The following is a 26,302-nucleotide window of genomic DNA, read 5'->3' as shown; positions in this document are numbered from 1 at the left end:
CCTGCGCCCTCCCCGCGTCCTGTTTGCCGGGCGCGTCACCCCGGCCTGAGTCACCCCGCGGCCTCCGCAGGTGACGGAAGGCCAACAATAGCCCACAAAGGGAGGATGTCCCCCAAAGCCTTCCTCCGGCTCGTCTTCGAGGAAACCTCCCGCGGGAGGGACGGGCCCCACCGGACGCGCGGTGGCCGAGGAGCTCCGTCCTGTTGACGCTGGCTCGGAGCGACACGTGGCCCTGGGGGTCCCCGGGGACCCCCGTGCCACCCCCGAGCTGCCCCTGAGGGTGAGGGCACTGCAAGGTGGAGCTCAAGGGGTGTTATAAATAGGAATATAGGGAATAAAAAGGGATAAAGGGGCTGGGGACCCGCTGGGAGTGGGGTGCAGCCCCCGGCCCCGGGAGCCGGGCAGGGAGGACGAAGCACCATTAACGAGTGTCGCTAATGAACAGGGTGGCAGCAAAGTGCTCCTGACTGTCCCCAGGGCACCGCACCGCACCCTTGGGAAACTGCCGAAACAATCACAGCAGCTCTGGTGTCCCTCTCCCACCTGTCCCTGACAGGGACCCCCCGGCCCTTCCGGGGTTCCTCTCACAACGGGGGGACCAGGGGTGGACAGTGGGACACGGGACAGGACAGTGGGACACGGGACTGTGGGACACGGGAACGGGACACAGGACAGTGGGACACGGGACGCAGGACAGTAGGATGTGGGACAGGGGTAGGTGAGGCTCCACGGCACGGTCCTGGTGCCACCTCGTGGTGAGCGGGGTCCCCGTGCCACAGCTGGACATTCGGAGCGGTGTCACAGCGGGTGGAGTGGTGACACTGCTGGACAGGCATGGACACACCGGACAGCGTGGGGACACAGCCGGACAGTCGGAACAGTGACACAGCCGGACAGTTCAGTGACACAGCCGGACAGTTCAGTGGCACAGCCGGAACAGTCGGAACAGTGACACAGCCGGACAGTCGGAACAGTGACACAGCCGGACAGTTCAGTGACACAGCCGGAACAGTCGGAACAGTGACACAGCCGGACAGTTCAGTGACACAGCCAGACAGTCGGAACAGTGACACAGCCAGACAGTTCAGTGGCACAGCCAGACAGTTCAGTGGCACAGCCGGACAGTTCAGTGGCACAGCCAGACAGTCGGAACAGTGGCACAGCTGGACAGTTGGAGCAGTGACACAGCCGGACAGTTCAGTGACACAGCTGGACAGTTCAGTGGCACAGCCGGACAGTTCAGTGACACAGCCGGACAGTCGGAACAGTGGCACAGCCGGACAGTCACTGCAGGGGTGAGCTAACACCTCTCTGCCCAACAGGCCATGCAGTGCCGCTGGGATGAGGCAGCAGGGACCCCCTGCCCCTTCCAGGGTTCCTCTCACAACAGAACTGTTCCAGCTGTCCAGCTGTGTCACTGAACTGTGGTCCCCACACAGCCCCAGCTGAGCCCCAGCTGAACCCCAGCGAGGTGCAGGACCCCGGCCCAGGAAGAGGGGCCACATCCCAAAGGTCTCCATGGGCTGAGATGAGCAATGATCCCGTAGGGAGTGCTCTGGAAGCCTGGGCAGGGGGGGACGTGAGTCAATGGGGACAAATGTTTTGGCAGGGCCCATTGCAACAGATCAAGGCTGGGTGGTTTTAAATTAAAGAGGATTGGTGTGGATTAGATACAGGAAGGAAATTCTTCCCTGTGAGGGTGAGGAGGCCCTGGCACAGGGTGCCCAGAGAAGCTGTGCCTGCCCCTAGATCCCTGGAAGTGTCCGAGGCCAGGCTGGAAGGGGCTTGGAGCCACCTGGGGTAGTGGAAGGTGTCCCTGCCCACGGCAGGGGGGCAGAACTAGAGGATCTCTGATGTCCTTTCCAGACCAAACCAGGACTCCATGACCTGTCCTGAGTGGGGACACTCAGCCCTGGAGATCTGTCAGTGCCAGGGATGGACACCTCCAATGCCTGTGGCAGCAGCTCTGCCCCTCTCGCAGCCCTTCTCTCCACAACCAGAGTCATTAAAGGAGGAAGTACCTGGGCAATCAGAGTGACAGCCCGAGGTCAAGGCTCCTCGTGATGAAGATAAGGAGGTTTTAGTGAGGCAGATGCACGGAGGTGCGGAGCTGATTGGCCTGGCGGGACAAAGGGCGCATCCCAGCAGGATGGAGCCATGGAGCACAGGGCTGCTGGGCCCGGGCACTGGGCAGGGGCGGGTGCCAGCCCGCCCTGCTCCATGTCCTGTGGAGGAGGAGGGACGGCTTCGGGGGCTGACCGGCTTGGGGGACATCCAGAGATCCCATGTCAGCTCTCACAGATCCGAAACACTGGGGTTCCCCAGGGTGCAAAGCCTTTCCCCGACTCCTCCATGGCCATCAGGTGGTGCCAGGCTCAGCTGGCACGCTCCCACTTCTGCTCCTGCAGGATCTTTGGACTTCGTGCTGATTTTGCCGTTCGCTTTTATTTAGCAGCAGAATCCACTTTGCAAAGAGACAACAAGCCCTGCTGCCCACGCCCAGTGTCTGCTGGGGCCTCGTCCCTCCCATTCCGCATTCCTCTGCCCCCGTGCAAAGGCACAGGAGGAGGGAGCGGTCACGCAGTGTCCCCTCGGTGTCCCCTGGCCAGGACAGCCATGTGTCCCCTGCTCTGGATCGCAGCCTGGGCGCTCCTGCTCCACGGTAGGACAGAGGGTGGGCAGGGCGCTGGGGTGGGATGGCACATCTGGGACCCCCAGGAACCAGATGTGGAGAACGTGGGATGTCCCAGCCGCAGCTCTGGGTGATGCAGGGCTGGGTCCACCCCGGGGTAGGAGCCCGACTGTGGATGGGCCCGGGGCAGGTGACAGGTAAGGAGAAGATCCCCAGGGTGCAGAGACCAGGTCCCCAAGGCCCCTCACGCTGAGGATGACCCCATCATGCGTTGTCCCAAGCTGTGTGCCCTTGGCCCAGAGTGAGAAGCCAGGTGCCAGCTGGTGATGGAGAGCCCAGGGAGTGGCGGTGGGACCCCAGCCAAGCAGCCCTGGGGAGAGGTCAGGTCCTGCTGGACACGGCCAGTCCCTTCCACAGCCCCAGTGCTGGGATGCTCCGGGCAGGCTCCTGCCAGCCCTCCGTGCTCCGTGCTGGGCACCAGCTGCTCCCCTTGGTGGTCCCACTGTACCACAGGCACCGGGAGATTTACCTCCTCTTGAACCAGGGGCTTTTCATCCACTATTCCTGGGGCTAAAACTCCGGGATTTGCAAAAAGCCCCAGCGCTGGATGGTGTTCGGGGCGGGGGACGAGGGTCACAGCTGCCCGGTGCGGTTCCGGGCTGGAGCAAAGGGCCAGCAGGTCCCCAGGCTGCAGCCCGAGGCTCCCGGCTGTCGCCGTGCCCACAGGCTGTGCTGCGGGGAGGGCACCACCGGCTCCTTCCACCAGGAATGACATCCGGGATTGCTCCGCGGACCCACCGGTGAGCCCCGCCTTGCTGCCCCTCCCTGCTCCTGAGACCCCTGCGTGGGGTCCCCCCCGGTCCCAGCACGTCTCTGTGCCACCAGTACCTGCCACCGACGGCCACCAACACGACGGCTCGTCTGGCCGCTCTGCGGAGCCTCATGCGGACCCACGGCACCCACGCCTACATCGTGCCCTCCACGGATGCCCACATGGTAAGGGGGGAGTGCCCCTCGCCCCCGGGGACCTTCTCCCTGCCCACGGCCACATCTCACGGCTCCATCCCGGCTCCAGAGCGAGTACATCTCCGAGCGGGACGCCCGGCTGGGCTGGCTCACGGGTTTCACCGGCTCTGCAGGTGAGAGCATCCCCCGGAGCCCCGGCTCGCCGCTCGGGGGGCTGGTACCTGCCTGCCGCTCCTCATTCCTGGGCATCCACGTGCATGGCACGGTTCCACTCCCCGGGAGCCTCTGGGGGTCCCTGCCGGCTGCAGGGAGAGAGAAGGCGGTGACCCCGAGCCCCCACCCCTGTCCCAGGCACCGCTGTGGTGACACAGGACGCGGCTGCCCTGTGGACTGACAGCCGCTACTGGACCCAGGCGGAGCGGGAGCTGGACTGCAACTGGGAGCTGCAGAGGACACGTCAGTGGGGGCAGGATGGGGGGGCTGCTGAGTCTCCCCGATCCCAGGACCCCCCAGCCCCTCGGCTGGGCTCGGCGTGGGGCGGGACGGTGCAAACTGGCGGTGCCACCCAGCTCTGTCCTGCAGCCTCCATCGAGTCCATCGCGATGTGGATCGTGAGAGCGGTTCCTGCCGAGGGGAACGTCGCTTTGGACCCCTTCCTGTTCTCCATCGGTAGGGCCGGCTGGTCCTGGGGGTCACCCCGCCCGCGGGAGGGCATCCCCTGGGTGCGGATTGACCAAACCTGCTCATCCCCAGACACCTGGAACAGCTACAGCCGAGCCCTGCACGGCTCCGGCCGGACCCTGCTGCCCCTCGAGACCAACCTTGTGGATGAGGCGTGGGGTGACCAGAGACCCCTTCCCTCCTCCAGCGAGATCTACAGCCTGCCAGCAGAGTTCACAGGTCTGACCCCAGCCTCCCGCAGCCTCTGGGTGGGCGCTCTCCCCCAGCCCCCCCGGCTGGGCCCGCGGTGGGCCCCGCGCTGAGCCCCCCGCCCGCCCGGCTGGCAGGGAGCAGCTGGCAGGAGAAGGTGGCTGGGATCCGGCAGCGGATGGAGCAGCACGTGCGGCGCCCCACGGCCGTGCTGCTGTCGGGGCTGGAGGAGACGGCCTGTAGGTACCCCCGGGACCGGCAGGGGCCGTGCGCTCCAACCAGGGGCTGGGAGGGCAGCGGCAGCCGCAGAGGTCTCGTTCCTGGCAGGGCTCTTCAACCTCCGCGGAGATGACATCCCCTACAACCCCGTCTTCTACTCCTACACCCTCCTGACCAACACCACCATAAGGTGGGCAGCGCGTCCCTGTGGGCACGGAGGGGGCTCACCACCCACCCCCCTTCCACCTTTCCTTTCCCGAGCCGGCCCCCATGGCACCCTCTCTCAGCCCCGTCTCCCCTTACCCCCAGAGCCATCCCATCCTCTGTGCCCAGCCCCACTGACCGTCCTGAGCCACACATCTTTCCCAATCCATCCCCCCGCTCCCAGCCCACTCCAGGGCCCGGCACACTCCCTTTCCTCACGGCCCGAGCTCCTGCCATTCCCAGCCCGGCAACCCCTCTGAGCCCTCCAGCTCGCTCCTCTCTGCCGGCTGGGGGTGCCGGGGGGGCGGGTGACCCCACGGCCGTGCCCGGCCCATGGCGCTCCCCCCGCAGCCTGTTCGTGGAGGAGCGGCGGCTCTCGGAGGCGGCTCGGGGCTCGCTGCTCTCGGGCTGCCCGGGGCCGCTGTGCGTGGAGCTGCGGGACTACGGGCAGGTGAGCGCCCACCTGCGCCGCTACGCCCAGGGCAACGTCACGGTGTGGCTGGGCACCGAGTACACCACCTACGGCCTCTACGGCATCATCCCCCAGGTGGGCACCGAGCCGGGGGCATCTGGCTCCTGCGGGCTCGGGGACGGCCCCGTGTCACGGCGTCGCGGCCGCCCCTGGGGCCTGAGGGGACGGGTGGCTGTGCCACCTCCTGCCTGCCCTCACAGGAGAAGCTGCTGGAGGAGAACTACTCGCCTGTCATGATGGCCAAGGCTGTGAAAAACGCCCACGAGCAGGAGATGCTGCGAGCTGCCCACGTAAGGGCTGTCCCCCTCCCCACAGTCCCCCGCAGAACGGGGGGGACACCGGAGGAAGCAGGGTGCTGACGCCCCCTCCCCGCTGCCACCGGGCACCCCCAGGTCCGGGACGCGGTGGCCGTCATCCAGTACCTGCTGTGGTTGGAGAAGAAGGTCCCGCAGGGGCAGGTGGATGAGTTTTCGGGGGCTCAGCACATCGATGCGCTTCGCTGGTCAGTGCTGCCCCCAGGCCTGCCCTGCCCAGTGAAGGGCAGCCGGGGACCCCCAGCACCTCCCTCCCTCCCTCCCTGCTGCCTTCCAGGGCCCAGGAGCACAGCCACGGGCCCAGCTTCCAGTCCATCTCTGCCAGCGGGCTGAACGCAGCGCTGGCTCACTACAGGTACGGCTGGGGCAGCGCTGGGCAGGGGCCGGTGGGCAGTGGGCAGCTGGGAGAGGGCTCTGACCCCCCTCCCCTGCAGCCCCTCCAACGGGAGCAGCCGGACGCTGTCTGTGAGAGAGATGTACCTCTTTGACACCGGAGGGCAATACCTGTGCGTATTGAACAGAGACCCCCACCACTGCCCCACATCCAGGGGCCCCCAAAGCCAGCACTGGGGCTGCATCAGCCCCATTCATGTCCCCCCCTTGCAGGGATGGGACAACAGACATCACTCGTACAGTGCACTGGGGCGAGCCCACCCCGCTCCAGAAGGTACCAACCCCTCCCATGGCAGCCAGGATCCCCCTGCTCTGCCCAGGACACCCCTGAGATGCCCAGCACCCCCTGTGGCACTCGGTCCTGGCCAGGGCTGGATGTGCAGGGGTGGCTGTCTGGCACCACCGCACTCAGCCCCGCCGTGCCCCTCAGGAAGCGTACACCCGTGTGCTGATGGGCAACATCGACCTCTCCCGCCTCGTCTTCCCATCCAACACAGCAGGTGGGTGCTGAGCCCAGTGCAGAACCTGTGCAGAATCCCTGGCACAGGGAGCAGGAGGGCACGGGGGACCCCATAGGCTCCTTGGCCCCCATCGCACCTCTCCATTCCCCAGGGAGAACGGTGGAGTCCTTCGCCCGCCGGGCACTCTGGGACGTTGGACTCAACTATGGCCATGGGACCGGCCACGGCATCGGCAACTTCCTCTCAGTCCACGAGTGTAGGTGCCACCAGTGCTGGTGCTGGGCATTGGGCTGAGCAACAGGGACAGGGACGAGGACAGGAGCTCACTGGGGGCTTCTCATCAGCCAGCAGAGCCTCTATAAGGGGCAGGGGAATCTCTACTTGCAACATCTTGTGGTCTTTGCCAGGGTGGCCCCGTGATCCTTGCTGAGGTGGTCCCAAGGTCCTTGCCAGGATGATCCTTGTCCTTGTAGTGACCCTTGCCTTGGTGGCTCTGGTCCTTGCTGGGGTGTCGCTGCAGTTTGTGCCATCCCCCGAGCTCATCCTGCCCCATGTCCCTGCAGGGCCCGTGGGTTTCCAGTCCAACAACGTGCCGCTGGAGGCCGGCATGTTCACCTCCATCGGTACGTGCCAGCACCCCCTGGCACCCCGGGACAGCCCTGGGCACAGAGCCCAACCAGTGCCAGCTCTCAGCCCCACTCAGGGGCCAGACCCAGCCCCACTGGCTGGGCTGGGGGAGCCTCTGGGGCTGGGGGCTCACCAGGGTTGTTTCCAACCCTCAGAGCCCGGGTATTATCAGGATGGCGAGTTCGGAATCCGCATTGAGGATGTCGCTGTTGTGGTGGAGGCACAGACTGAGGTAGGGCAGTGGGGATGGGGTGACAGGGGTGACAGGGGTGACAGGGGTGATAGGGGTGACAGGGGTGACAGGGGTGGCAGGGGTGACAGGGGTGATAGGGGTGACAGGGGTGGCAGGGGTGACAGGGGTGACAAGGTGGCACCCCGTGGGGGCCTGCATCGAGTCAGGGGTGGGGACAATGCCAAGGGGGTAGGGGACACCCAATGACACCTGTCTGTGCAGCACCAGAGCGAGGAGGGGCCTTTCCTGACCTTCGAGCTGGTGTCCCTGGTGCCCTATGACCGCAACCTCATCGACCTCAGCCTCCTGTCCCCAGAGCAGGTACGGGGGCGTGCTCGGGGTGGGGGGCAGAGCAGGGATGCGAGGTCAGCACAGGGGCTTTGGGGGGGTGGATGCAGCAAAAATCCAGGACCGTGGCATGAGGCTGGAGTGGGTAAATGAGGACAGAGCAAGGATGGATGCATGGGTGAAGAGGGGCAATGAGCTCGTCACGTGGAGCCAGTGCTCAGGGTGTGGGGCAGATAGACGGGGAAGGTCAAAGGTGGGGGCGGCATCCAGGCCACCCCCGCAGCTCCCCGTGGTGCGTGGCTGCAGATCCGGTACCTGAACTCCTACTACGAGAGGATCCGGGCGCACGTGGGGCCGGAGCTGCGGCGGCAGCGGCTGGAGGAGGCGCACGCCTGGCTGCAGGAGAGCACCGAGCCCTTCCCGGTGAGCAGCGCCGGCACCGCCGCAGCGGGCACGCTGGCCCTCGCCTCGCTGCTCCCGGTGCTGCTCAGCGGGCTGGGGGCCTGACCCCGCACCCACGGCACCGCCATCCATCCCACCACGGGCGAGGTCTTCCCTCACCCTCACTTCCCTTTTTTGGGGGTATTCCATTCGCTGGTCTGTGATTAAACATGAGCAGGGCGGGCCCCGCTGTGCCCGATGTGCTGCCTCGTTCGGGCTGGTTCCCGGCCCCGCTCCTGTGACTCTGCCCGTGCCACCCGCTCCAGCCCTGAGGCGACAGCGAGGAGATGGATTTGGGCGGACTGTAATTCTGGGGCAGAAATGGAGGATTTGGAGTGAGGAGATGCGAGGCAGCCAGCCCAAGCAGGAATGTCCCCGCGGGGACCAGCGGCGGGGTGACCATGAGCATGAGCGGGGTGATGCCGAGCCGGGAGGACCTGCGGGTACAGGGGACATCCCAGAGCGAGCGTCACGCAGAGGGGCTTGGCCGTCATCACATCCCAGCGGGATGAGCAGGCACAGGGGTGGGCACGACAGAGGGGATGGGGACCGTCACCTTTTGCACGGGGGAACGCACGAAGCCCAAGCGCACATGGGCGAGGGCAGCATCACCGAGGGGCGGCACGGCCCAGAGGTGTCAGGGCGCACAGACCGTCCCCGCCCAGGGGCCCCGGGCAGGGCAGCAGCTCGGTGGAGGGTTTCCTTCCTCCTGCCCCAGCCCGAGCCTCGCCAGCCACCCCGAGCACGGCTGCAGCGCCTCTCATGTGACCGCCAGAGCTTCCTGTGCGCTCCGGGCTCGGCACCGGGGCTCGGCACGGACGGGCCGGGCCGGGCCGTGCTCGCCGCTGCCGGACGCTGAGCCCTCGCCACCGGCCCGAGCCATGCTGCGCCGCAAGCCTTCCAACGCCGGCGACAAGGAGCCGCGACACAGGAAGGTGAGTGCTGGTGGCATCCAGGTGCCCTCGGCACCGCACGTGTCCCGGCGCACCCAGAGCTGCCCCGGGGTGCCGAGCGGCAGGGCCGGTGCCGGGGGACAGGCACGCCCTGCCATCAGTTCGTCTCTGCTGCCACTGTGTCCTCGCCAGAGCGTGGTACCGGTGGTACCGGCCTTGTCCACCTCCCTTTCTGCCTTCCATCCCGTCGGGAGGTGCAGCTGGGATGCGCAGCTCCCGGGATCGGGGCGGGTGCCGGCTCCGGTGCCGCTGGAGCCCGCGGGGCTGTGCTGGGGGAGCCGTGGCCCCCTCCATGGCCTCCTGTCGTTTCCTGGGGGCCGTGGCTGCGGTGGCGGCTCTCTGAGCAGCTCCCTTGCGCACCGAGGTGCTGCGGTCGGGCTGCAGCTCCGTCACGTGCATCCTCCGCTTCCTCCGGCAGCACCGGGAGCCGCAGGAGCGCCAGCTGCCCGTGGCACGGCCGTGTGCCGCCCTGGGGCTCAAGCCTGGAGGCTGAAGTCACCAGTGGGGGCCAAAACCGGCTCCTCGTCCCCCGCCAGTTCTCGCACCAGCCGGCACTTCGGCTCTCGCCAAGATTTGCTGGGCTGGCATCAGCGGGTCACCTCGGGGAGCAGGGACAGTGGTGGTGGCAGCGTCCTGCCCGTGACGGGCACACACCCTGCCATGGCAGCTCCTCCCTGCTGCCAGGATCCCGCAGCAAATCTGGGTGAAGTCCTGCACGGGGGTGGCCCATCCAGCCCGGCCAGTCCCAGTGGGCATCCCCTGCCCTCTCCCAGCCACAGCCACTCTCACTTCCCCCTCCTGCCCTGCTCCGGGAGAGCCCGGCCCCCCTGACTCACATCCCACTGCCAGCCTCTCCATGGCTCCTCCAGCCCCGGGCAGTTCCATCTCAGAGCTGTTTTATCTCAGCAGTGAAGCCCTGCGGGGTTCAGTGGACCCAGATCTGGTGGATTCAGGGCACTGGGGTGGGAGCAAGGCAAAAGCCAGCATCCCCTCTGCACAGCTGCACCTGGAGCTGGCATAAAGCCACAGCGGGTGTGCAGCTGCGTGCCGCACCGAGAGCCAGCCCTCTGCAGGGAAAGGCAAAACCGAGTGCTCAGGGATGCTGTGAGGAGGAGAATAAAGAGGGGACAGCACCGAGCCGGGCTGTGCAGGGCTGGGAAGGGCCTCAGCCACCACAGGAGCTGCTTGAGAACGGAAATGCCTGTTTGTGGCGGTGGCAGAGCGAGCGCCGTGCCCTGTGCTCCGAGGGCCTCAAGAGCGCTGGTGGTGGCAGCCGAGCTCACCGTGCCCCAGTGTGTGAGCTGGTGCTGCCATCCGGGGTTAGGGACACCTGGGACATGGGGCTGTGCTGGCACCAAGGACCCGGCAGGGAGGACCTTTCCATGTGAGACAGGCACCTGAGGCCATGCAGAGGAAGGCAGGCAGGCAGGCAGGGGGCACAGGAAAGACTCAACAGGGCAGGGACAGAGAGGTGCACCAGGACTGAGATCCAGAACCAGCTTTAATGGTTTAGGCATGGAGGTGGCACCAAGCCAGCTGGTGATGCTGGGGGTGTGCTCTCTGGGCTGTGGGGTGACGCTCACAGGCAGAAAACACGGAGAACCTTCAGTCCTGCAGCTGCTGGTGCTGCCTGCCCTGTGCTGAGAGGAGCTGCAGCACTGCCGAGCCCTGTGTCCCCCCACGTCCTGGCCCACGTGCCAGGGTGGCATCACGGCACAGCCCTGGGCTGCTCCCAGCACGGCACTGCCAGGCTCTACACCAGAGCGTCCCTGCCCTGGGAATGCTGTGCCAAGCAGCTGCACGGGCACCAAGAGCTCCACATCCCAGTTCTGGGGAGTTCATGGCTCATGGCAGCTCCTGGAAAAGAGCAAAAAACTCTTCCCAGCCATCACCCAGGCATCACCCTGGGATGGGCAGAGCTGCCCAAAGGGCGGAGGGGAGCTGGGGCAGGGGATGAAGGAAGAAGCCCATCTCCCACCTTTCCATGTCCCCCCTCACACCTCTGCCCCTGCTCCCAGCTTTCCCTACAGCGTTCCAGCAGCTTCAAGGACTTCAGCAAGTCCAAGGTCAGCTCCCCCGTGTCAAGTGAGGAGTTCAACCTGGAGGAGAATGTGAGTTCCCAGCACCCCCGCGCAGCAGCACCCCCTGACACATCCTGCTCCCCCGGGAACAGCCCATTTCAGGGCCGGTTTCCCAAAACTCCTGCTCTCACCAGGGGCCCGTGTGTCACGGAGCAGCCCCAGGCTGCCAGCGCTGGTGGGATTTGGGATCTCACAGCCCTGTATGACCCTGCCGAGGCTTGCCCAGGGCAGGGGGCTCTGCCTTCACTCTCCATCCCTCTGGCAGATCCCTGAGGATGATCCCAGCAGCGGCAGTCCGGAGGAGGCCGTGCGGAGCAGCGGGACGAAGCTGGGTAGGAAGTGGCGGGCGGTCATTTCCCGCACCATGAACCGCAAGATGGGCAGGGCGGCTGTGAGAGCGCTGGCCGAGGGGAAGGTGAGCGGGGCTGGGGACACGGACAGGTGAGCGGGGACAGCTCCCCCTCCCTCGGCCTGAGCCCGCTACCCCCAACAGGGAGAGGTGGAGGAGGAGGGGTCCCCGTGCCCCCTGTCCCCAGCCGGCAGCGTGGAGGAGCAGAGCCAGGACAAGGTGCCCCTGTCATACCTGGAGCAGGACGAGGAGGAGGACGGGCGTCCGGCCCTCGGACGCCAGATGTCCAGCGGTGAGGCCGGCCCCCACGGGACAGTGGCCCCACGACCCCAGCCGGGCACCCCTGACCCCCTCCTGTCTGCAGGCAGCGACATTGCCAGCCCTGGCGATGCCGGGGACAGCCGGCAGCTGGAGGAGGCCGTCCCAGCCTACACTGGCCCCTTCTGCGGCCGGGCCCGTGTCCACACCGACTTCACCCCCAGCCCCTATGACAAGGACTCCCTGAAGCTGCGGGTGAGCCACGGCCGCTGCGGCCCTGGGGAGGGGGGGACGCTGGGGACACCCTGAGCTGGGTCCCCGGCTGTCCCCAAGGCTGTGCCCACCACCATCCCGTGTCCCTTGGCCTAGAAAGGGGACATTATCGGCATCATCGAGAAGCCACCTGTGGGCACCTGGACCGGGCTGCTCAACAACAGGGTGGGCTCCTTCAAGTTCATCTACGTGGATGTGATCCCCGAGGAGACGGTCCCTGCCCGCAGGAGCCGGGGCTCCAGCCGGAACAAGCGCCTCAAGCCCAAGACCCTCCACGAGCTGCTGGAGCGCATCAACCTGCAGGTGAGGGACGGCCAGCACGGCACCGGGTGCCAGCAGTGGGACCGACCCCTCTCCACCCTCTGTGTGGGTCCTCCCACCCAGGACACAGAGGGGACACGTGGGGCATTTCTGGGCGCTGTGGGGGCAGGTGCCCACCGTGGACCCCAGAGGCCAGCACGGGGGGTCGGGGGGAGCCACCCAAGCCCCGTTCCACACACAGGAACACACCCCCACCCTCCTGCTGAACGGCTACCAGACCCTGGAGGACTTCAAGGAGCTGCGGGAGACCCACCTGAACGAGCTGCACATCACGGACCCCCAGCACCGCGCCAAGCTGCTGACGGCCGCCGAGCTCCTCCTGGACTATGACAGTAAGGGTCTGGGGGTGGGAGAGCCCCGGCCGGGCACGGCAGCTCCGCTAACGCCACGGCCCCTCTGCCAGCAGGCAGCGAGCCCGAGGATGGTGACACCTCCGACGCCCTGCCATCGCCCTCGGAGCCCAAGGGGGACATTCCCCGCGACTCCGGCTGCTTCGAGGGATCAGAGACCCTGGACGGCAGCCGGGAGGAGGCCGAGCTGGGGGCTCCGTCCATGGCAGGATCCCCCTGAGACGCCGGCACCGCCGCTTCCCGCTCCGGCCCCAGCGGCGGGGCTGGACTGGAGGGGACGGCTGCTGGAGGGGACAGGGGAGCCCTCGTGGTGGCCCCCGGCTCGGCCCCTGCACCAGAGCCAGATGCTGGGTGGGCACGAGATGCCCCAGGACATTTTGCATCCCGGGGCAGGGACTCTGGGCACGCCGGGGCACCCCGCTCCCCGCCGAGACACCGCAGGCATTGCCTGCCTTGGCCAGGTTTGCCGGCAGGCTCAGGAAGGGAGCTGGGGATGGAAGCCGTGTCTGCAGGCACCTGAAGCCTGCCCAGGACGCTGTCACTTGTCAGCATGGACACACAGAAACCCTCCCGGCACCTGCCGTGGGGGACAGCAAGATGTGAATGACACAGGTAACACCCTGGAAGTGTGAGATGGAGTCCTGGGATCGCACGGGGCAGGGGGAAGAGGCAGCTGGCTTGGGGCAGCACAGACACGCAGGGGCTACAGCTCAGCCATTTTCAAACCAATTAAGTTTCCTTCATTGTTTTAAAATTAAAAAAAAATAATAATAAAAAAATAAAGAACATCCAACCCTCACCCGACCCTTTCCTTCCTTCTGGAGACCCTGACCCGTGCAGGCAGGTCCTGGCAGGCAGCACTCCACACACCTCTTGGAACAGGGAGCAGCAGAGCCAAACATTACACTTTTTCGCACCGAATTGCAGATTTGGTCAGCAGCATGTTGGGGCAACTGCCACGGGGCTGGAATGGGATGGGGCTGTGCTGGCTGCAGCGGCCAGGGCTCCTTCCCTGCCACATTCCAGCTGGGAGCAGCTGTGGCAGCTCTGCCCTCTCAGCCCGGAGAGGGGGCAGTGCCATGTTCACAGCACAGCCCTCGCTGCCAGCCCGGGTGAGGAGCAGGGGGGGCACAGGAGGAGCAGGGGGGGCACAGGAGGAGCGTGGGGGGCACAGGAGAAGTGTGGGGGGCACAGGAGGAGCGTGGGGGGCACAGGAGAAGTGTGGGGGGCACAGGAGGGACACAAGGGGCACAGGAGGAACACAAGGGGCACAGGAGGAGCAGGGGGGCACAGGAGGAACACGGGGGGCACAGGAGGAACATGGGGGGCACAGGAGGAACACGGGGGGCACAGGCCAGGCTCCAGCAGGAGCAGGGTCTGGCTGTGCCCACTCCTCACCACTGCAGGGTGGCACGGGAGGCCAGGGACGGAGCAGCAGCCATTTCCCCCTGCCAGGCAGGAGCATCAGGGACGCACAGACGGGACTGGCCAGGCAGGACACCCCCAGCAGCCAGCACACACCCGTGGGGAGGAACAGCAGTGCCCAGCGCTGCAGCCAGGGCTGTGGAGCTGCCAGGGCACGGAATGGCCTCTCCTCCACCAGCCAGCTCTGCGGGGATCCCAGAGGTGTGAGTGAAGCTCCTGCCAGTGCAGGACGAGGACACGGCCACGGCACAGAGCTCCCCCACCATCCCCCAGCCTCTCCCCCTCTGCTGAGGACAGAAGTGACCGACACCACACGGCCCAGCCCCGGGCAGCTGGTGCAATCCTGGGAAGATGCAAGGCTCCCAAAGCCAGTCCAGGATGGCTGAGAACAGCAGAGGAAGGCAAGGGGGGGACACGGGGGTGCAATAACACAACACAGAATCGGGGCTGAGGTTCTGCACAGCTGCTGTGCCACAGCTGGGGAGGGCTCAGTGCGGACACCCAGCAGCAGCCAGGAGCCACTGGCACAGGAGACCCCTCCCTGCAGCCCAGCCCAGCCCGGCTGCCCTCTCCCTCCCTCGAAGCCCAGGGTGCTGTGAGCACCATCCAGGGCAGGATGGGAGGGAGGGTCCCCTCATAGCTGCTGCCTTGTTACATCACATGGAAAGGAACACAGGAAGAAACTTAAAAACCGCTGCCAGCAGAACTCCCCACTTGTTTGGGTCCTTGGGCCACCAAACTGTCTCCTGACAAGCCTTGCCACGCCAACCACGAAACAACGCGACGGATGAGAGGAAGGAGGGAGGAGGGGAGCGAGGACGTTGCTGCCACCATTGCTTTCCCCTTCCTCGGGGATTCCTCAGCAGGAGGGAGCAGGCTGGGCCGGGCAGAGGGACAGCCCCAGCCCTGAGGCGGGATGGAGTGCCCAGGACAGCCCGCAGAGCCAGAGGCCCGGCCCCAGGCAGCCCTGCTGTGCAGTGCCCGCGGTGCCCAGGGCGTGCCACCCGCGCTCGCCGTCCCGTGTCACCGCCGTGAGTAATGACTAAAGCAAAATGGCCATGGGGAATCGGGTGCCTGCCATCCAGCCCTTCTCCTCTCCTCCACCACTTCCAGCTTTGATTAGACAAAACAACAAAGTTCTCCCTTCCAAGCAGATGCTAGTGCTCCGCTCGCCCAGCGTCCGGGGGGGGCACCGGGAGCTCCCCAGGCGTTCGCTGCTTCTCCTCTGGCTTCTCGGTGTCAGCCACGGACGGTGCAGGGACCTGGAGAGAGAGAGGGGACACGGTGACCTGCAGGGACAGACCTGGCACAGAGCCTGAGCCCGCAGCCCCAGCGCTCCTCCACGGGCAGCGCTCTCAGCTGGCCTTGGGAAAAGGAGAAACCAAAGCCAGGGGCCAGCCAACAGGCAGAACAGCAGCTTCAGGAAGAGCTGGAGCTCTTCACTGCTCCAGCAAAAGTGTCTGGACTGTGTCCACCAGAGAAGGGCAGCTCATGCCCAAGCCGAGCCATTTCTCACCACGTTCATGGAATAATTCGGGTGGGAAGGGCGTGCTGGAGGCCCCCTGTCAAACTGTGTCCTTAAAGCAGGACTAATTTCAAACACAGAGCAGGCTGCTCAGGGCCACAACTGCTTTCTCCAAGGATGGAGATCCCAGGGACAGCCCTGCAGCTCACACACAGCACCAGAACAGGATGTCTGCAACCTCCCAGCCCTCCCCAGCCCCGCTGAGCTCCATGGGCAACAGCTCCCGAGTGCTCTCATGGCAGGACTGATCTCCAAAACTGCAGCCAGCTGTGATCTCCTCTGGGGAAATCCAAGGAAACCAAGACACGCTGGTTTCCAGGGTCAGAGAAAACAAGCTTTTCAGCAGCAGCCTCTCACACTGCCCCCTCCTATCGTTTTGTCCTTCCCAAGTCACACTTTCAGCTTTCTCTCACTGTCCCAGAGCCCCTCCAGCTCCCAAGGGGATCACTCACAGCACTGGGGAGAGGAATGCTGCCGTCCTGCTGCTTCATGCCACCCTCCTGGGCCTGCCCAGGGCCCTGCGTGGCCGGGGGCTCCTGCGTGCCGGGTCCCCGCAGGCACGACCCCTCCTGAGCTGTGCTCTCCTCCTGCTGCAGGATTCCCCGTCTGTCCAGGACACTGCAAGAACACACCACGCCATCAGAGACCCCCGTGTCCCCAGACCCCTCCTCTCTGCCCAGCAGAAGGGCTGGTGGAAGACAAAGGTCAAGGCTGCCCCCCAAGAGCTCACCTGGGGGGCAGGGGCCCACAGAGCACCTCGCAGCAGTTCTTCACGATGTTGCCGTGGCTGTAGGGATTCTGCACACGGTTCTTGCCAGTCCAGGACCCCTTAATCTGAAATAGTTGGGCACAAGCTCAGGTTTACTCCAAGGACACCCTGCCCCAGCCCCCAGATCCCTGTGCTGTGCACAGCCTCGACACACTGAGAAATGGTGACAGCTCAGAGGAAGAGGAAGGCTCTACTTACATCTTCGTTGGTTGTCTGATTCAGTGCCACCAGGAAGGTGTGGAACCCAGTTAACCCCACCACCGACCACAGCGTGAAGAAACAGATGAGCACCTCCAGTACAGTGAGAACAGTTAAGGTCTGGGAACAGCCCGAGAGCAGGCCCAGCCCACCTGTTACTGCCCCACAAACACCACCCTCTCTGCCTCTCCTAGCCACTGTTTTCTGTTTTATTCTCCTCCCCAAAGCAAAGAAACTGCTCCCCACATTGACATCCAGGGGAAAATGCTGGGAAGACTCAGAGTGGCCTAGGCAGCCACTCCACAGCACAGCTCCCACCAACCCCCAGTTTTGGAGGAGTCAAACCCTCAGGACCATGGAAGGATATGTCCCTGGGGTTTCCTTCAACGTGTTCAGAAACCCAATCTTCAGAGATTCTGCAACAGAAAAAGATTTTTTTCATCTGGAACATCCCCCTGGGTCCAGTTCCCTTTCCCACTCCATCACTCTGGTTTCACAGCACCATCTGCAGCCCCGCTCCCTCCCAGCTCTCCAGGCAGACTCACTCAGTGCTACGTAGACGATGTTGAAGGTGAAGATGTAGATGGTGAGGAGGGAGAGCGAGAGGATGAAGAGGTAGAAGTAGCGGTAGTTCCTCTTCCCCACGCAGTTGCCCACCCAGGGACAGTGATGGTCGAAGCGCTCTGGGGAAGCCAAGATGAAGATCAGCCCTGCCCTGGCACGGCCCTGCCCACCTCCAGAGCCTTGCTCCTGTGCTCCCACCTCAAAAATCCCCCAGGCTGACACAAACTGGCAAGTTCAACCCTCTGCTCAGTCGGGACCCCGTATCCTGGCCTCCTTTCAGGAGGTCAAAGTTCAAAATTGCTTTATAATGAATCATTTTGCACATTAAGAGAGAATTTGAGTTTGACCCCTCATGTGTCTTCTCTCCCTGGGGTACAACAACCACAGCATGTGGGTTAGATGAAAGCCTGGGTGTCCCCAAGTTCTTACCCTGGAATAATCAGGAGAAGGTTCAAGAAACTGCATAAACACATGAAGGTTGGGAATCTGAAGAGGAGGAAAGGGGTCCGAAAGGATGGGATTTCTGCCTGGGGCACTGATGCTGAACATGTTAGGAGGACACAGAAGGAGGACAACAACCAGGGCACCCCAGGGAACAGCACAACCTCTGTGCTGATGAAGGAGCTGCTGTCACCTGAGACACAACTCTGCCCTGGAACCCCCCCAGTCCTGCACGGCCAGAGTCCAGCAGAACCCAAAAATGGGCCACACGCGTACACAGAGCAGCTGGACTCGGTTATTGCCAGAGTCCTGGCAAAGAGGAACCACCTGGCCCCGGGTTCTGAGCGGACCTCAAGCTCCTCGAGTGCAAGATGAGGCAGCCTGGACACTGCCCCGGGCCAGAGGTGCCCACAGCTGGCCGCGGTGTGTCCCTGTCCCTGTCCCCGTGCGTGGGGCAGGCCGGCCCGAGCCGCACTCACCCACGCAGTTGTCGCAGATGCTGCAGTGCGAGGCGCGCGGCGGCCGGAAGATCTTGCACGTGTAGCAGTACTTGAGCTTCACGATCTGGTTGTTGATCTGGAAGTTCTTGATGCGCGGGGGCGGGCGCTGACCCTGCGGCACCGTCCCGTTGGTGGCCTCTGCCAGAGAGAAGCGGGCATGGATGGGACCTGCTGCTCCGGCACGACGGGCCTGGACGACAGCTCGCTTCCCTGCCTTGCCACCGGCGGGATCCGAGCCCGCTGGCTCCGCAGCCCGAGGCTGCGGCTCCGCTCCCGCGGGCCAGAGCCAACCTGGCAGCTTGGAGGCAGGAAAAGGGATGCCAGAGCTTTCATGGGCATGTTGAGAGTGGGCTGGGTGTTATCACCTGCATGCACCAAAGCTCCTCTCTCCCTGAAGGATCAAGGGGACCATGCCAAGCTTTCTGCACCCCTTCTCACAAGCAAACTGAGTTTGTACACGGCTATGGGAGAGAAAGCAGCTCCCAGAGAGGGACGCAGGTACATCGTGCCGCCTTCTTGAGACTCGGCCAAGGACAGTGAGCCAGCAGATTGGGGCAATCCTCACTTTTGGAGGTCCAGCCAGGAGGATAAGCTCTGCAGGGACTGTAACCTAGAAATGTGCAATAATAGAGAGGCTTCTCCAGCCCTCAGCAGCCTGGCCGCTCCACACTCACCGATCTCCATCTCAATGAAGGCTGCCTCGTCGGGCAGGGCCCTCGGGATGACGCCGGGGTCGCTGAAGCTCGTCCGCAGCAGCGTGGCCATGGCGAACAGGAAGAGAACGGCTGCAAACACGGGGATGGCCGGGGACAGCTGCACAGCCAGGTACCGGCACCTGCGGACACGGACCGTGAGTCAGAGCTGCCACAGCACCAGAGCCCGCGCACTCTGCAGCACTGCTTGGATCTGGAGCACAGAGCTCAGGGCATCCTTCTGATCCCACCCCCACAGGGGAACACTCCTGGGCACATCCAACCACTGGGCACCATCACAGCATCTCCATGTCTTCCACCAGCCAGGCACAGGTACTTCCCAGCCTTTGTTCTGTCTTCAGCTCCTGTTTTGAGCAATGCCAGAAACACAAGCGGCTGGAGAGACCTTGTCCATTCCATTCCTATTCCAAGGGATGGGCCGGACCACGGGGAGAAGCACCCAAGGCCTGGTCAGGGACCCCACACCTGGAGAGCCATTAGGAATGGAAGCCTGTGGGGATGGTGGGAATCCTTGGCTAACCCCCAAAGGGCAGGAGCTTCCAGCACCACAGAAATTACTGGGATTAAGTGCATCCTGTGCTTCTCAGGAATGGATTCCTGTGGAAGCACAACTTTCCCATGCAACAAGACATCTGGCTTCCTTTGGCTTTCCTGAGACAACAGACTAGAACACTCCAAACAAAGCAGAAAGGCTCCTGCTTCAAGACTCCCCCAGCTCAAAAGGGAACAAGGTTTGTTTGCTCTGTAAATGCAGCATGGCCCAGTGAGGAGTTTACAGTGCTGATCCCACTGATGGAGGAGATGCAAAGGGAGCATGGGACTCATCTCACCGTGGCTGTGCTGCTCCTGGACACCCACAGCCCCATAGGTGCTGCAGAACTCCCTGTGTGGGAGGCCTGGGCAGAAGTCACGTTTTAGTTTTGTCGTGTTTTACCCTGATTCCTTCAGAAAACCCTGCTGATGTTGGGGTGAAGTTCCTATGGAGCTTTGCTACGGCGTAAGGGAAACCCCACCTAAACCCCACCACTTGTGCCATGTCTCACCACTGCTCCCTTCCCCAGCCTCCTGATGCAGCTGGGCACCCAGGCTTTCGAGGATCCACCCTTTATCCCTGCTGCTGAGGGGTGGATCCAGCCAGGCTCCTGCTGCTCCACAGTCACTCTCCATGGGAGCACCAGGCTATGGCAGTGAGGGGCCAGGGATTATCCTCCCTGCGGGGGCTGCCATCCCAAGCGAGGCCATTTCCATCACCTCCACAGCACAATTTCGTTCTGGACAGCATTCCCACCACAGATTCCCCAAACACAATGCAGTCCCCAGCTCCAGCTGGCAGCACACAGGCCCGCTGCAGGAACATTTCCTGGGCCATTGCCTGACTCCAGCACTGTCCCCCACGTGGGACAGGGACAGAAGGGCTGCACACTGAAGCTACAGCACACTTCAGTCACAGCTGCAGCACCGGGAGCCCACAGCAACACACAGGGCCCGGCCCCTAAACCAACATCCTTCATTTCAGACACTGCACACTCTGCTGTTCCCCAAAACAACCTCCCTGTGCCCAGCCCTGCCCACAGCCCAAGAACTGGAGGGCAGAACTTATCGTCTTCAGGCAGCCCAAGATAACTCTGCACTCCCTGTGCAAGGGCAAAGTCCAGGGACAGCTGCCAGTCAGTCAGCAAGTAAACAAAAACCTTGGAGCCCGTTTGGGGTAGAAATATGGGGTTAGGAACACAGAACATGGATTTAGGTGCAGGTCAGCCTCTTCTCCCAAGCAATCAGTGACAGGACAGGAGGACACAGCCCCAAGCTGTGCCAGGGGAGGTTCAGGTTGGACATCAGGAGAAATTTCTCCATGGAAAGGGCTGTCAGGCACTGGAAGGGGCTTCCCAGGGAGGTGTGGAGTCCCCACCCCTGGAGGTGTCCAAGGAACAACTGGATGTGGCACTCAGTGTTCTGGGCTGGGTGACAAGGAGGTGACCAGTCACAGGTTGGATTCAATGGTCTTGGGGGTCATTTCCACCCTAAATGATTCTGTGATTCTTCTTTGAAAAGCTGGACACTGTGTGCCCCAAAGGGCTGCAGCCTGACCCTTGTCCAGCTGATACAAGAGCTTTTGGAACTGCTGTGTGACTTGTGCTGTGTTCATGTGTGACAACATGAACATTGTGGGTTTAAACACGTGAGCTGTGCTGTGAGCCATGAGCCCCCTTAGCTGGGCTGCCTTCTGTGGCCCCTTGCAGGTGAGGGCAGAGGTGAGAGCCAGAGGAGCTCCCACCACGGTGAAACTGCATTGCCACCACGTGCCTCCCCCTCTGCTGTGCCCACCCGGCCTCGCTCCCCAGTGACTTCCAGGGAACACAGCCACAGCAGGGAACGCAGCCTCACAAGGTCCTGACCTGGTCCTCAGGTAATCACCAGCACTGGGGTAACTTCAGTCTGAGCCTTGTCTCAAAGGCCATTTCACTGCTCAGGAACAGACGTTTAAAGATCTTTTGTTTGGGAGAGCTCAGGGCCCACAGAGATGCTCTGTTGGCATGTGAGGATGCTGCTCCCCCATTCCCAGCACCGTATCTGTGCTCTGGAGCATTTTGTCACCAAAAAGCAGACAATAACAGCACTATCACAAGTCATCATCACAGCAGGGTGGGCTGGGGGCAGGAAGGCTGAACAAAGAGATCATTGGAATGGGGAGCAGGGGGAGAAGCAGCTGGGAGGTGCCATGAGGAACGGTGCTTGTGGGAAGGTCTGTTGTAATCAGCACATTGAGCAAAGCTCTGGAGGAAGGGGAAAGCCACCATGCCAGCCCTGCTGACAGGGCCTGCAGCCACGGCCACAGGGCAGTGCATGTCCCAGGCAGGGCTCAGCACGAGCTCCGCAGTGCCACTCACCCACATGTCACCTGTTTAACCTTCCTGAGCCCAGCACAGCCCCAGCGTGTGCCTGGCCTGAGTGCCAGCAGAGCCGTGTCCTTCCCCAGCGCCTGACCCTCAGCAGGGCACTGCAGCTGCTCTCCAACCTGGCCACACCACAACGCTGTGTCCTGGCCCTTCCCAGCAGCACCAGGCAGGGCTGGAGCTCTCCCTGGAACCTCTCCCCATCTGCTGGCAGTGCCACAGCGCACCCCGTGTGTTTCTGACACGTGACACAGACGTGTTATGCCGATCTTACGGCTCTTTTCCCGGTTAAAATCTCAAATCTCCGCACAGGCAAATCACCCCAAGGTCCGCCCAGGAATGGGGGTGCCACAGGGGACGTGGAGGCTGCAGGGAGGGTGAAGTCATCTCCTGAGAAGGAGCCCACATATGAAAAAAAGGTCAATCCAAACCCCAGGAGTAGCCACCTCCCACAGAAATAGGAACAAAACAAGCTGAACTCTGGACACCAAAAAGTTGACTTCTATTGAGAGAAATTATAATTATTAAAAACCCCCTGAAAACTCACGTTAACACTCACATCTAAGTTTTGACCATGTTTTACACAGATCTAACCAGAGGTTATGCCAGCTCAGAGGCCCCTCTGTGAGTCTTGGGTCTCTGGGCTTTGGAAATCACAACTAAAAAATACAGTCACACAATGGGCAGTGTACGTGTTTTCAACTCATCAGAAAACAGAGACACTTTCATCTCTACAAAGCTAAGAAAGTAGGAAAACCAAAGTGACAAACATGCCTGTGCATTGGAAAATCCAAGAGCAGCCCCTTCCCGTGAGGAGCCGGTGTTGCTGATGCTATCATGCCTTTAAAATTTACAGATGTCAAGTTTTGTGCTGAAAAGCCAGAGACAAAAGAAATCCCATTCCCCTCAGCTGAGTGTGGAACTCACTTCAGGAGAGACAGGAACTGCAAAGGGAACTCCCAGCCCAAGAGCAGGCACTGCATCCCATCATCCCAGTTCCTAAAGGGATTTTTTACAAGTGCTTTATCTGGTCTTCTCATGCTGGAACACCTCAAGCAGACAGCACACAGCTAAGTGGCCAACCACAGGGCTGAAACACCATTAGGAGTCTGAAATAATGCCAAGAGGATGTGAAACTGTATTTTATGGGATATGTTACGGAGCAGACCCAGTCAAACACAGGTCTGGGACTCTGCAGTGAGCAGCCCCAAGCCGTGGGAGCTGTGGTGAGAGAGGTGTCCTTGGGCAGAGGACTCGGGTCGGTCGCTGCAGAGCCGTTCCCGGGAGCCAGCACAGCTCTGTCCCTGTGCCTTATCTAGGAGGGAGGAGTCGGATCTCAGGCACAGCGCTGAGTTCTGCCAGCCTCTGGCTCCTGTTTGCTCCTGGATGGAGAGATTTCCCCAGTCCCAGAACACAGCGCTGAGGTTTGGGGGATCAACACACACAAATTCCCACCCACAGGGCAGAGGTGGCTCAGCCTGTGGCCACCGAGGAGCAGCACTGGAGAAACTCGGAGGAAAACAGCAGCAGCAGCAGCAGCCCCGTGAGCGAGGCCATCGCTCCAGCGCTGGGAAGGGACAGCAGTGGCTTTTCTCCTGACGTGGGTACCAGTCCCCACCGGCCTCAGCTGTAACTGGAGCACGGGGATGGAGCCCAGCCCGGCGCAGGGTGAGCAGCCAGCCAGATGCTGGCTCTGGGCAGCAGGAGCCGTGCTCAGACAAGGTGTCACTGCGCAAGTGATTCAGCTGAATGGAGCAGCACACGGCACAGGCAGCCTGCAGGGAGCGGGCAGCGAGGGAAGGGCTCCTCCGCCCACCCCCGGCTGCCGCGCTCACAACCCAGACACCAACTTTAAGGGGAAACCAGGAATTCCCACGCAAACACTAAAGAATCAGCCAAACACTGAGACAAACGGACAGCACGGTGAAAGATCAAGGCTGAGATCCTCACCCAAAGCTCCCTACGCATGCAGGACTCCCGAGCAGCCAAGCTGCTTATCTTGGCCTGATCAGTGAAACAGAGACCTTGGGGAGTGTTTCCAGCTGGGAAGGCAACATTTCATCCCTATCCCAAATTCAAAAATCCCCAAACAAGTTCAAAACAGCCCACTCTCTTCCAAACAAAAAAAAACACCGAGGTGCTCTGCACTGAAAGAATCAAATGGGTATTTGGATTTTCCCACACTTCTCCTTATCTCCCTCAGATGATTTAACTAAAATTCAGAAGTGATTCTGTTCCCAGCAGCATTCCCCCTGCAGAGCCCACCCTCCAGGTCAAGGCCTGGATGTCTTGGTGCAAGCGACCCCTCCACAGGCCTGCCAGAGCACGGAAAGGGGCTTCTCAAGGAATTTCCAGTCACGTTCCTGACCACAGCCCGGGTCTGGAAAACAGCCTTGGCTCACTCAGCCTAGCGCAACCACGGCGGAACGGGATGTGGTTCACTCTCCTGCTACGGACAGGATCCACAGGGAGCCAGAGCAATTATCCCTCAAATCAGTGTTTCTGGTGCAGCAGTAAGCGTTTCTGGAGCAGCAACACCTATTAGTTCCTCCTGTAAGGCAGGAAGGCTCAGCCCCATTTTTCAGACGGAAAAAACCCCAAACATCAAACCAAGAGTGGTGTCACTTGGTATCTCAGAGTTCAGACTGAGCCACAGATAATTTGGGCAGGGAACCAGGGAGAAACACACTGGGCCAGGGAATGTGGAAACAAGTTCCCTGGCTTAGGAACGATGCTGAGGAGGACAGCATCTGGGCCGAGGGCTTTTTGGAACTGCAGGAATAGTCAGGGCTTAGCCAGAGCGCAGGTCCTCCACTCGTTCCTCTTGGCTTTGCGAGCTATTGTGTTACCCAACCCTGTTTCAGCCCCTCTGCTGCCCCAGAACACAAACATGTCCATGGAGACCGAGGAAGGGAAGTTTTGCAGTTGTTTAGCTGATCCAAGCTCGTCCTCTAGCCAGGCAACAGGGGTGTCCTGCCCCCTCCCACAGCACCGGCCCAGACAAACACAGGCTTTTCCCTTTTTGCTTGTTTTTTGATTTTAGAATTAGTCTAAGGCCAACTCAAGTCCCAGGAAGAGCTGAGGGGAGGGGGCAGACCCCTCTTTTTCAGCAGGACCAAAGGTTTTGGCTGAAGGTCTTTAGGCTGCCGAGGTGATGTAAGGGATGGTCGGATCCTTCCCAAATTCCAGCATGGCTCTAGCTGCAGAGCAGCCTGGGGGCAGCTCACACTGGCAGGACCCCCAAACTCTCTCCTTATTGATGCTCCAGCCGGGGTCAGCTCCCGCTGGGGCTGATGTGGGGGCTGCAGGTGCCCTCGCGGGCTGGGGCCGCAGCAGCAGCAGCAGCAGCAGCAGCAGCAGTGCCCTCGCAGCCCGCTGCCCTGGGGCCGGAACACTCGGGACTGCCAAGCCCCAGACAGAAGGTGACCCACGGGGAAGCGGGGCCAGCGTCACCCCCCGGCACGGCTCCGGCAGGGCCCGTTCTCCCCAGAACCTCCAGGCTCAGTCTGCCGAGGGTGAGGAAGCAGATCTGGATAGGGAGAGCCACACTCTGCCAGGCTGCACCGAGCCGGGCTCCCCTCCCCGGCCCGAGGGCCTCGGGCACACCGGCCCATCCCCGTCCCCGTCCCGCGGGGTCCCCGGGGAACTCACTCGAAGGCGAAGAAGAGGGCGCAGGTGCCGAGGATGAGGAAGAGCGTCAGGTAGAAGATGCCCTTCTGCCGGGCCATCATGATCCGGCCGTCGCAGCAGAAGGTGTTCCTGCCCGGCAGCTTCTCCCATTTCCGAACCACCTTCTTCCTCGCCACCATCACCGACATGGCGGGGCCGTCACTGGGGCGGCAGCGGCCGCCGCACGCTCGGGCGCTGCTGCTGCTGCTCCGCCGCCCGCGCGCCCGGCATCATCGGGGCCCCGCGGGGCCGCGCTGGGCTGGGCTGGGCCGGCGGCTGCGGGAGAGGGAACGGGGAGAGGGCTCGGCCAGCACCGGGGCGGCGGCGGCACCGGAGCGGGGGGCGGCGGCCGCCGTCGCCATGGAAACCCCGCGCCCGGGAGGGGCGCTGCCGTGGGAATCCGCCAGGGAGGGGCGCGGGGCGCGGGCAGGAAGCCCCTCGGCTGGGCGGGAGGGGGCGGCGGGGCGGCTCCGCACCGGGAGGGGACGCGCCAGGGCCGGGCCACACAGGGCAGGGCAGCCCCGGCTCTGCGGGCGTGGCGGTACCCGGCGGGGAGAGAGCGGAAGGGAAGGGCCAGAGAGGGGACGGGAGGGGAGGGGACGGGAGGGGCCCGCGCCGCCGCTCACCCGGTGCCGGTGCCGCTCGGGCCGCGCCGGTCGCTCCCTCCGCGCCGGGAGGGGCCGCCACGCCCCGCGGCCCAACGGGGCGGAGCCGCCGCGGCCATTGGCCCCGCCGCGCCCTCCGCCCCGCCCCCTGGCTCCCCGCCTTGCCATTGGGCGCGCGCGCTGCCACTCCTCAGCAGATCCTCCCACCCTGCCGCTTCTCGCCGCTCCATTGGGCGCGTGCGCTGTCACTCCTCAGCAGATCCTCCCACTCCGCCGCTTCTCGCGGGTCCATTGG

The 26,302-nt window shown here is 63.1% G+C and overlaps 3 protein-coding genes across 5 annotated transcripts; 2 read left to right on the top strand and 1 right to left on the bottom strand.

The window, feature by feature from the left end:
* Nucleotides 1–2,546: 2,546 nt before the first annotated feature.
* Nucleotides 2,547–8,565, top strand: XPNPEP2 (X-prolyl aminopeptidase 2). Its single transcript, XM_014256422.2, has 21 exons — nucleotides 2,547–2,662; nucleotides 3,359–3,432; nucleotides 3,518–3,628; nucleotides 3,708–3,771; nucleotides 3,950–4,054; nucleotides 4,181–4,267; nucleotides 4,352–4,498; nucleotides 4,606–4,707; nucleotides 4,796–4,877; nucleotides 5,243–5,438; nucleotides 5,564–5,653; nucleotides 5,756–5,865; nucleotides 5,955–6,032; nucleotides 6,112–6,183; nucleotides 6,284–6,344; nucleotides 6,501–6,570; nucleotides 6,683–6,787; nucleotides 7,095–7,154; nucleotides 7,314–7,390; nucleotides 7,613–7,711; nucleotides 7,985–8,565. Exons 1-21 carry the CDS (start codon nucleotides 2,617–2,619, stop codon nucleotides 8,183–8,185), a joined length of 2,037 nt encoding a protein of 678 aa, XP_014111897.2. The 5' UTR covers nucleotides 2,547–2,616; the 3' UTR covers nucleotides 8,186–8,565.
* Nucleotides 8,566–8,698: 133 nt separating this feature from the next.
* Nucleotides 8,699–13,089, top strand: SASH3 (SAM and SH3 domain containing 3). Of its 3 annotated transcripts, none has more exons than XM_005527489.3 (8): nucleotides 8,699–9,054; nucleotides 11,091–11,183; nucleotides 11,419–11,568; nucleotides 11,647–11,794; nucleotides 11,867–12,015; nucleotides 12,130–12,336; nucleotides 12,536–12,686; nucleotides 12,761–13,089. In XM_005527489.3, the coding sequence occupies exons 1-8, from the start codon at nucleotides 9,001–9,003 to the stop codon at nucleotides 12,922–12,924; spliced, it is 1,116 nt and encodes a 371-aa protein (XP_005527546.1). In that variant the 5' UTR covers nucleotides 8,699–9,000; the 3' UTR covers nucleotides 12,925–13,089. The 3 variants fall into 3 exon arrangements, with proteins under 3 accessions (XP_005527546.1, XP_014111882.1, XP_087918747.1); XM_014256407.2 differs by having other exon boundaries at nucleotides 8,700–9,054; nucleotides 12,758–13,089; XM_088062621.1 differs by lacking the exon at nucleotides 8,699–9,054 and having other exon boundaries at nucleotides 9,911–11,183; nucleotides 12,758–13,089.
* A 1,735-nt stretch (nucleotides 13,090–14,824) lies between these two features.
* Nucleotides 14,825–25,636, bottom strand: ZDHHC9 (zDHHC palmitoyltransferase 9). The gene is made up of 9 exons (XM_005527359.3): nucleotides 25,385–25,636; nucleotides 18,801–18,961; nucleotides 18,106–18,264; nucleotides 17,167–17,304; nucleotides 16,989–17,037; nucleotides 16,622–16,724; nucleotides 16,385–16,488; nucleotides 16,107–16,272; nucleotides 14,825–15,391 (listed from the first exon to the last, which is right to left on the bottom strand). Exons 1-9 carry the CDS (start codon nucleotides 25,549–25,551, stop codon nucleotides 15,287–15,289), a joined length of 1,152 nt encoding a protein of 383 aa, XP_005527416.2. The 5' UTR covers nucleotides 25,552–25,636; the 3' UTR covers nucleotides 14,825–15,286.
* Between the last annotated feature and the right edge of the window lie 666 nt (nucleotides 25,637–26,302).

The sequence above is a fragment of the Pseudopodoces humilis genome, chromosome 15 (genome assembly GCF_049639895.1).
Source record: "Pseudopodoces humilis isolate 2021_Gansu_Grassland_sample_001 chromosome 15, ASM4963989v1, whole genome shotgun sequence".
Classification (NCBI taxonomy): Eukaryota; Metazoa; Chordata; class Aves; order Passeriformes; family Paridae; genus Pseudopodoces; species Pseudopodoces humilis.
The sequence above is the reverse complement of the archived record's forward strand: the minus strand, read 5'-3'. Positions and strand labels throughout refer to the sequence as shown.

Bases quoted from the DNA above. Each gene is read 5' to 3' on its own strand.
- XPNPEP2 (XM_014256422.2), top strand. From the start codon at position 2,617: ATGTGTCCCCTGCTCTGGATCGCAGCCTGGGCGCTCCTGCTCCACG. The intron at 6,033-6,111 runs GTACGGCTGGGG...CCTCCCCTGCAG, and splicing joins GCAGCGCTGGCTCACTACAG to CCCCTCCAACGGGAGCAGCC. The intron at 7,391-7,612 runs GTAGGGCAGTGG...CTGTCTGTGCAG, and splicing joins TGGTGGAGGCACAGACTGAG to CACCAGAGCGAGGAGGGGCC.
- SASH3 (XM_088062621.1), top strand. From the start codon at position 10,920: ATGGCAGCTCCTGGAAAAGAGCAAAAAACTCTTCCCAGCCATCACCCA. The intron at 11,184-11,418 runs GTGAGTTCCCAG...TCCCTCTGGCAG, and splicing joins AGTTCAACCTGGAGGAGAAT to ATCCCTGAGGATGATCCCAG. The intron at 11,569-11,646 runs GTGAGCGGGGCT...TACCCCCAACAG, and splicing joins GAGCGCTGGCCGAGGGGAAG to GGAGAGGTGGAGGAGGAGGG.
- ZDHHC9 (XM_005527359.3), bottom strand. From the start codon at position 25,551: ATGTCGGTGATGGTGGCGAGGAAGAAGGTGGTTCGGAAATGGGAGAAG. The intron at 18,265-18,800 runs GTGAGTGTGGAG...TCTCTCTGGCAG, and splicing joins CTTCATTGAGATGGAGATCG to AGGCCACCAACGGGACGGTG. The intron at 16,725-16,988 runs ATATCCTTCCAT...AACTGTTCTCAC, and splicing joins TTGAAGGAAACCCCAGGGAC to TGTACTGGAGGTGCTCATCT.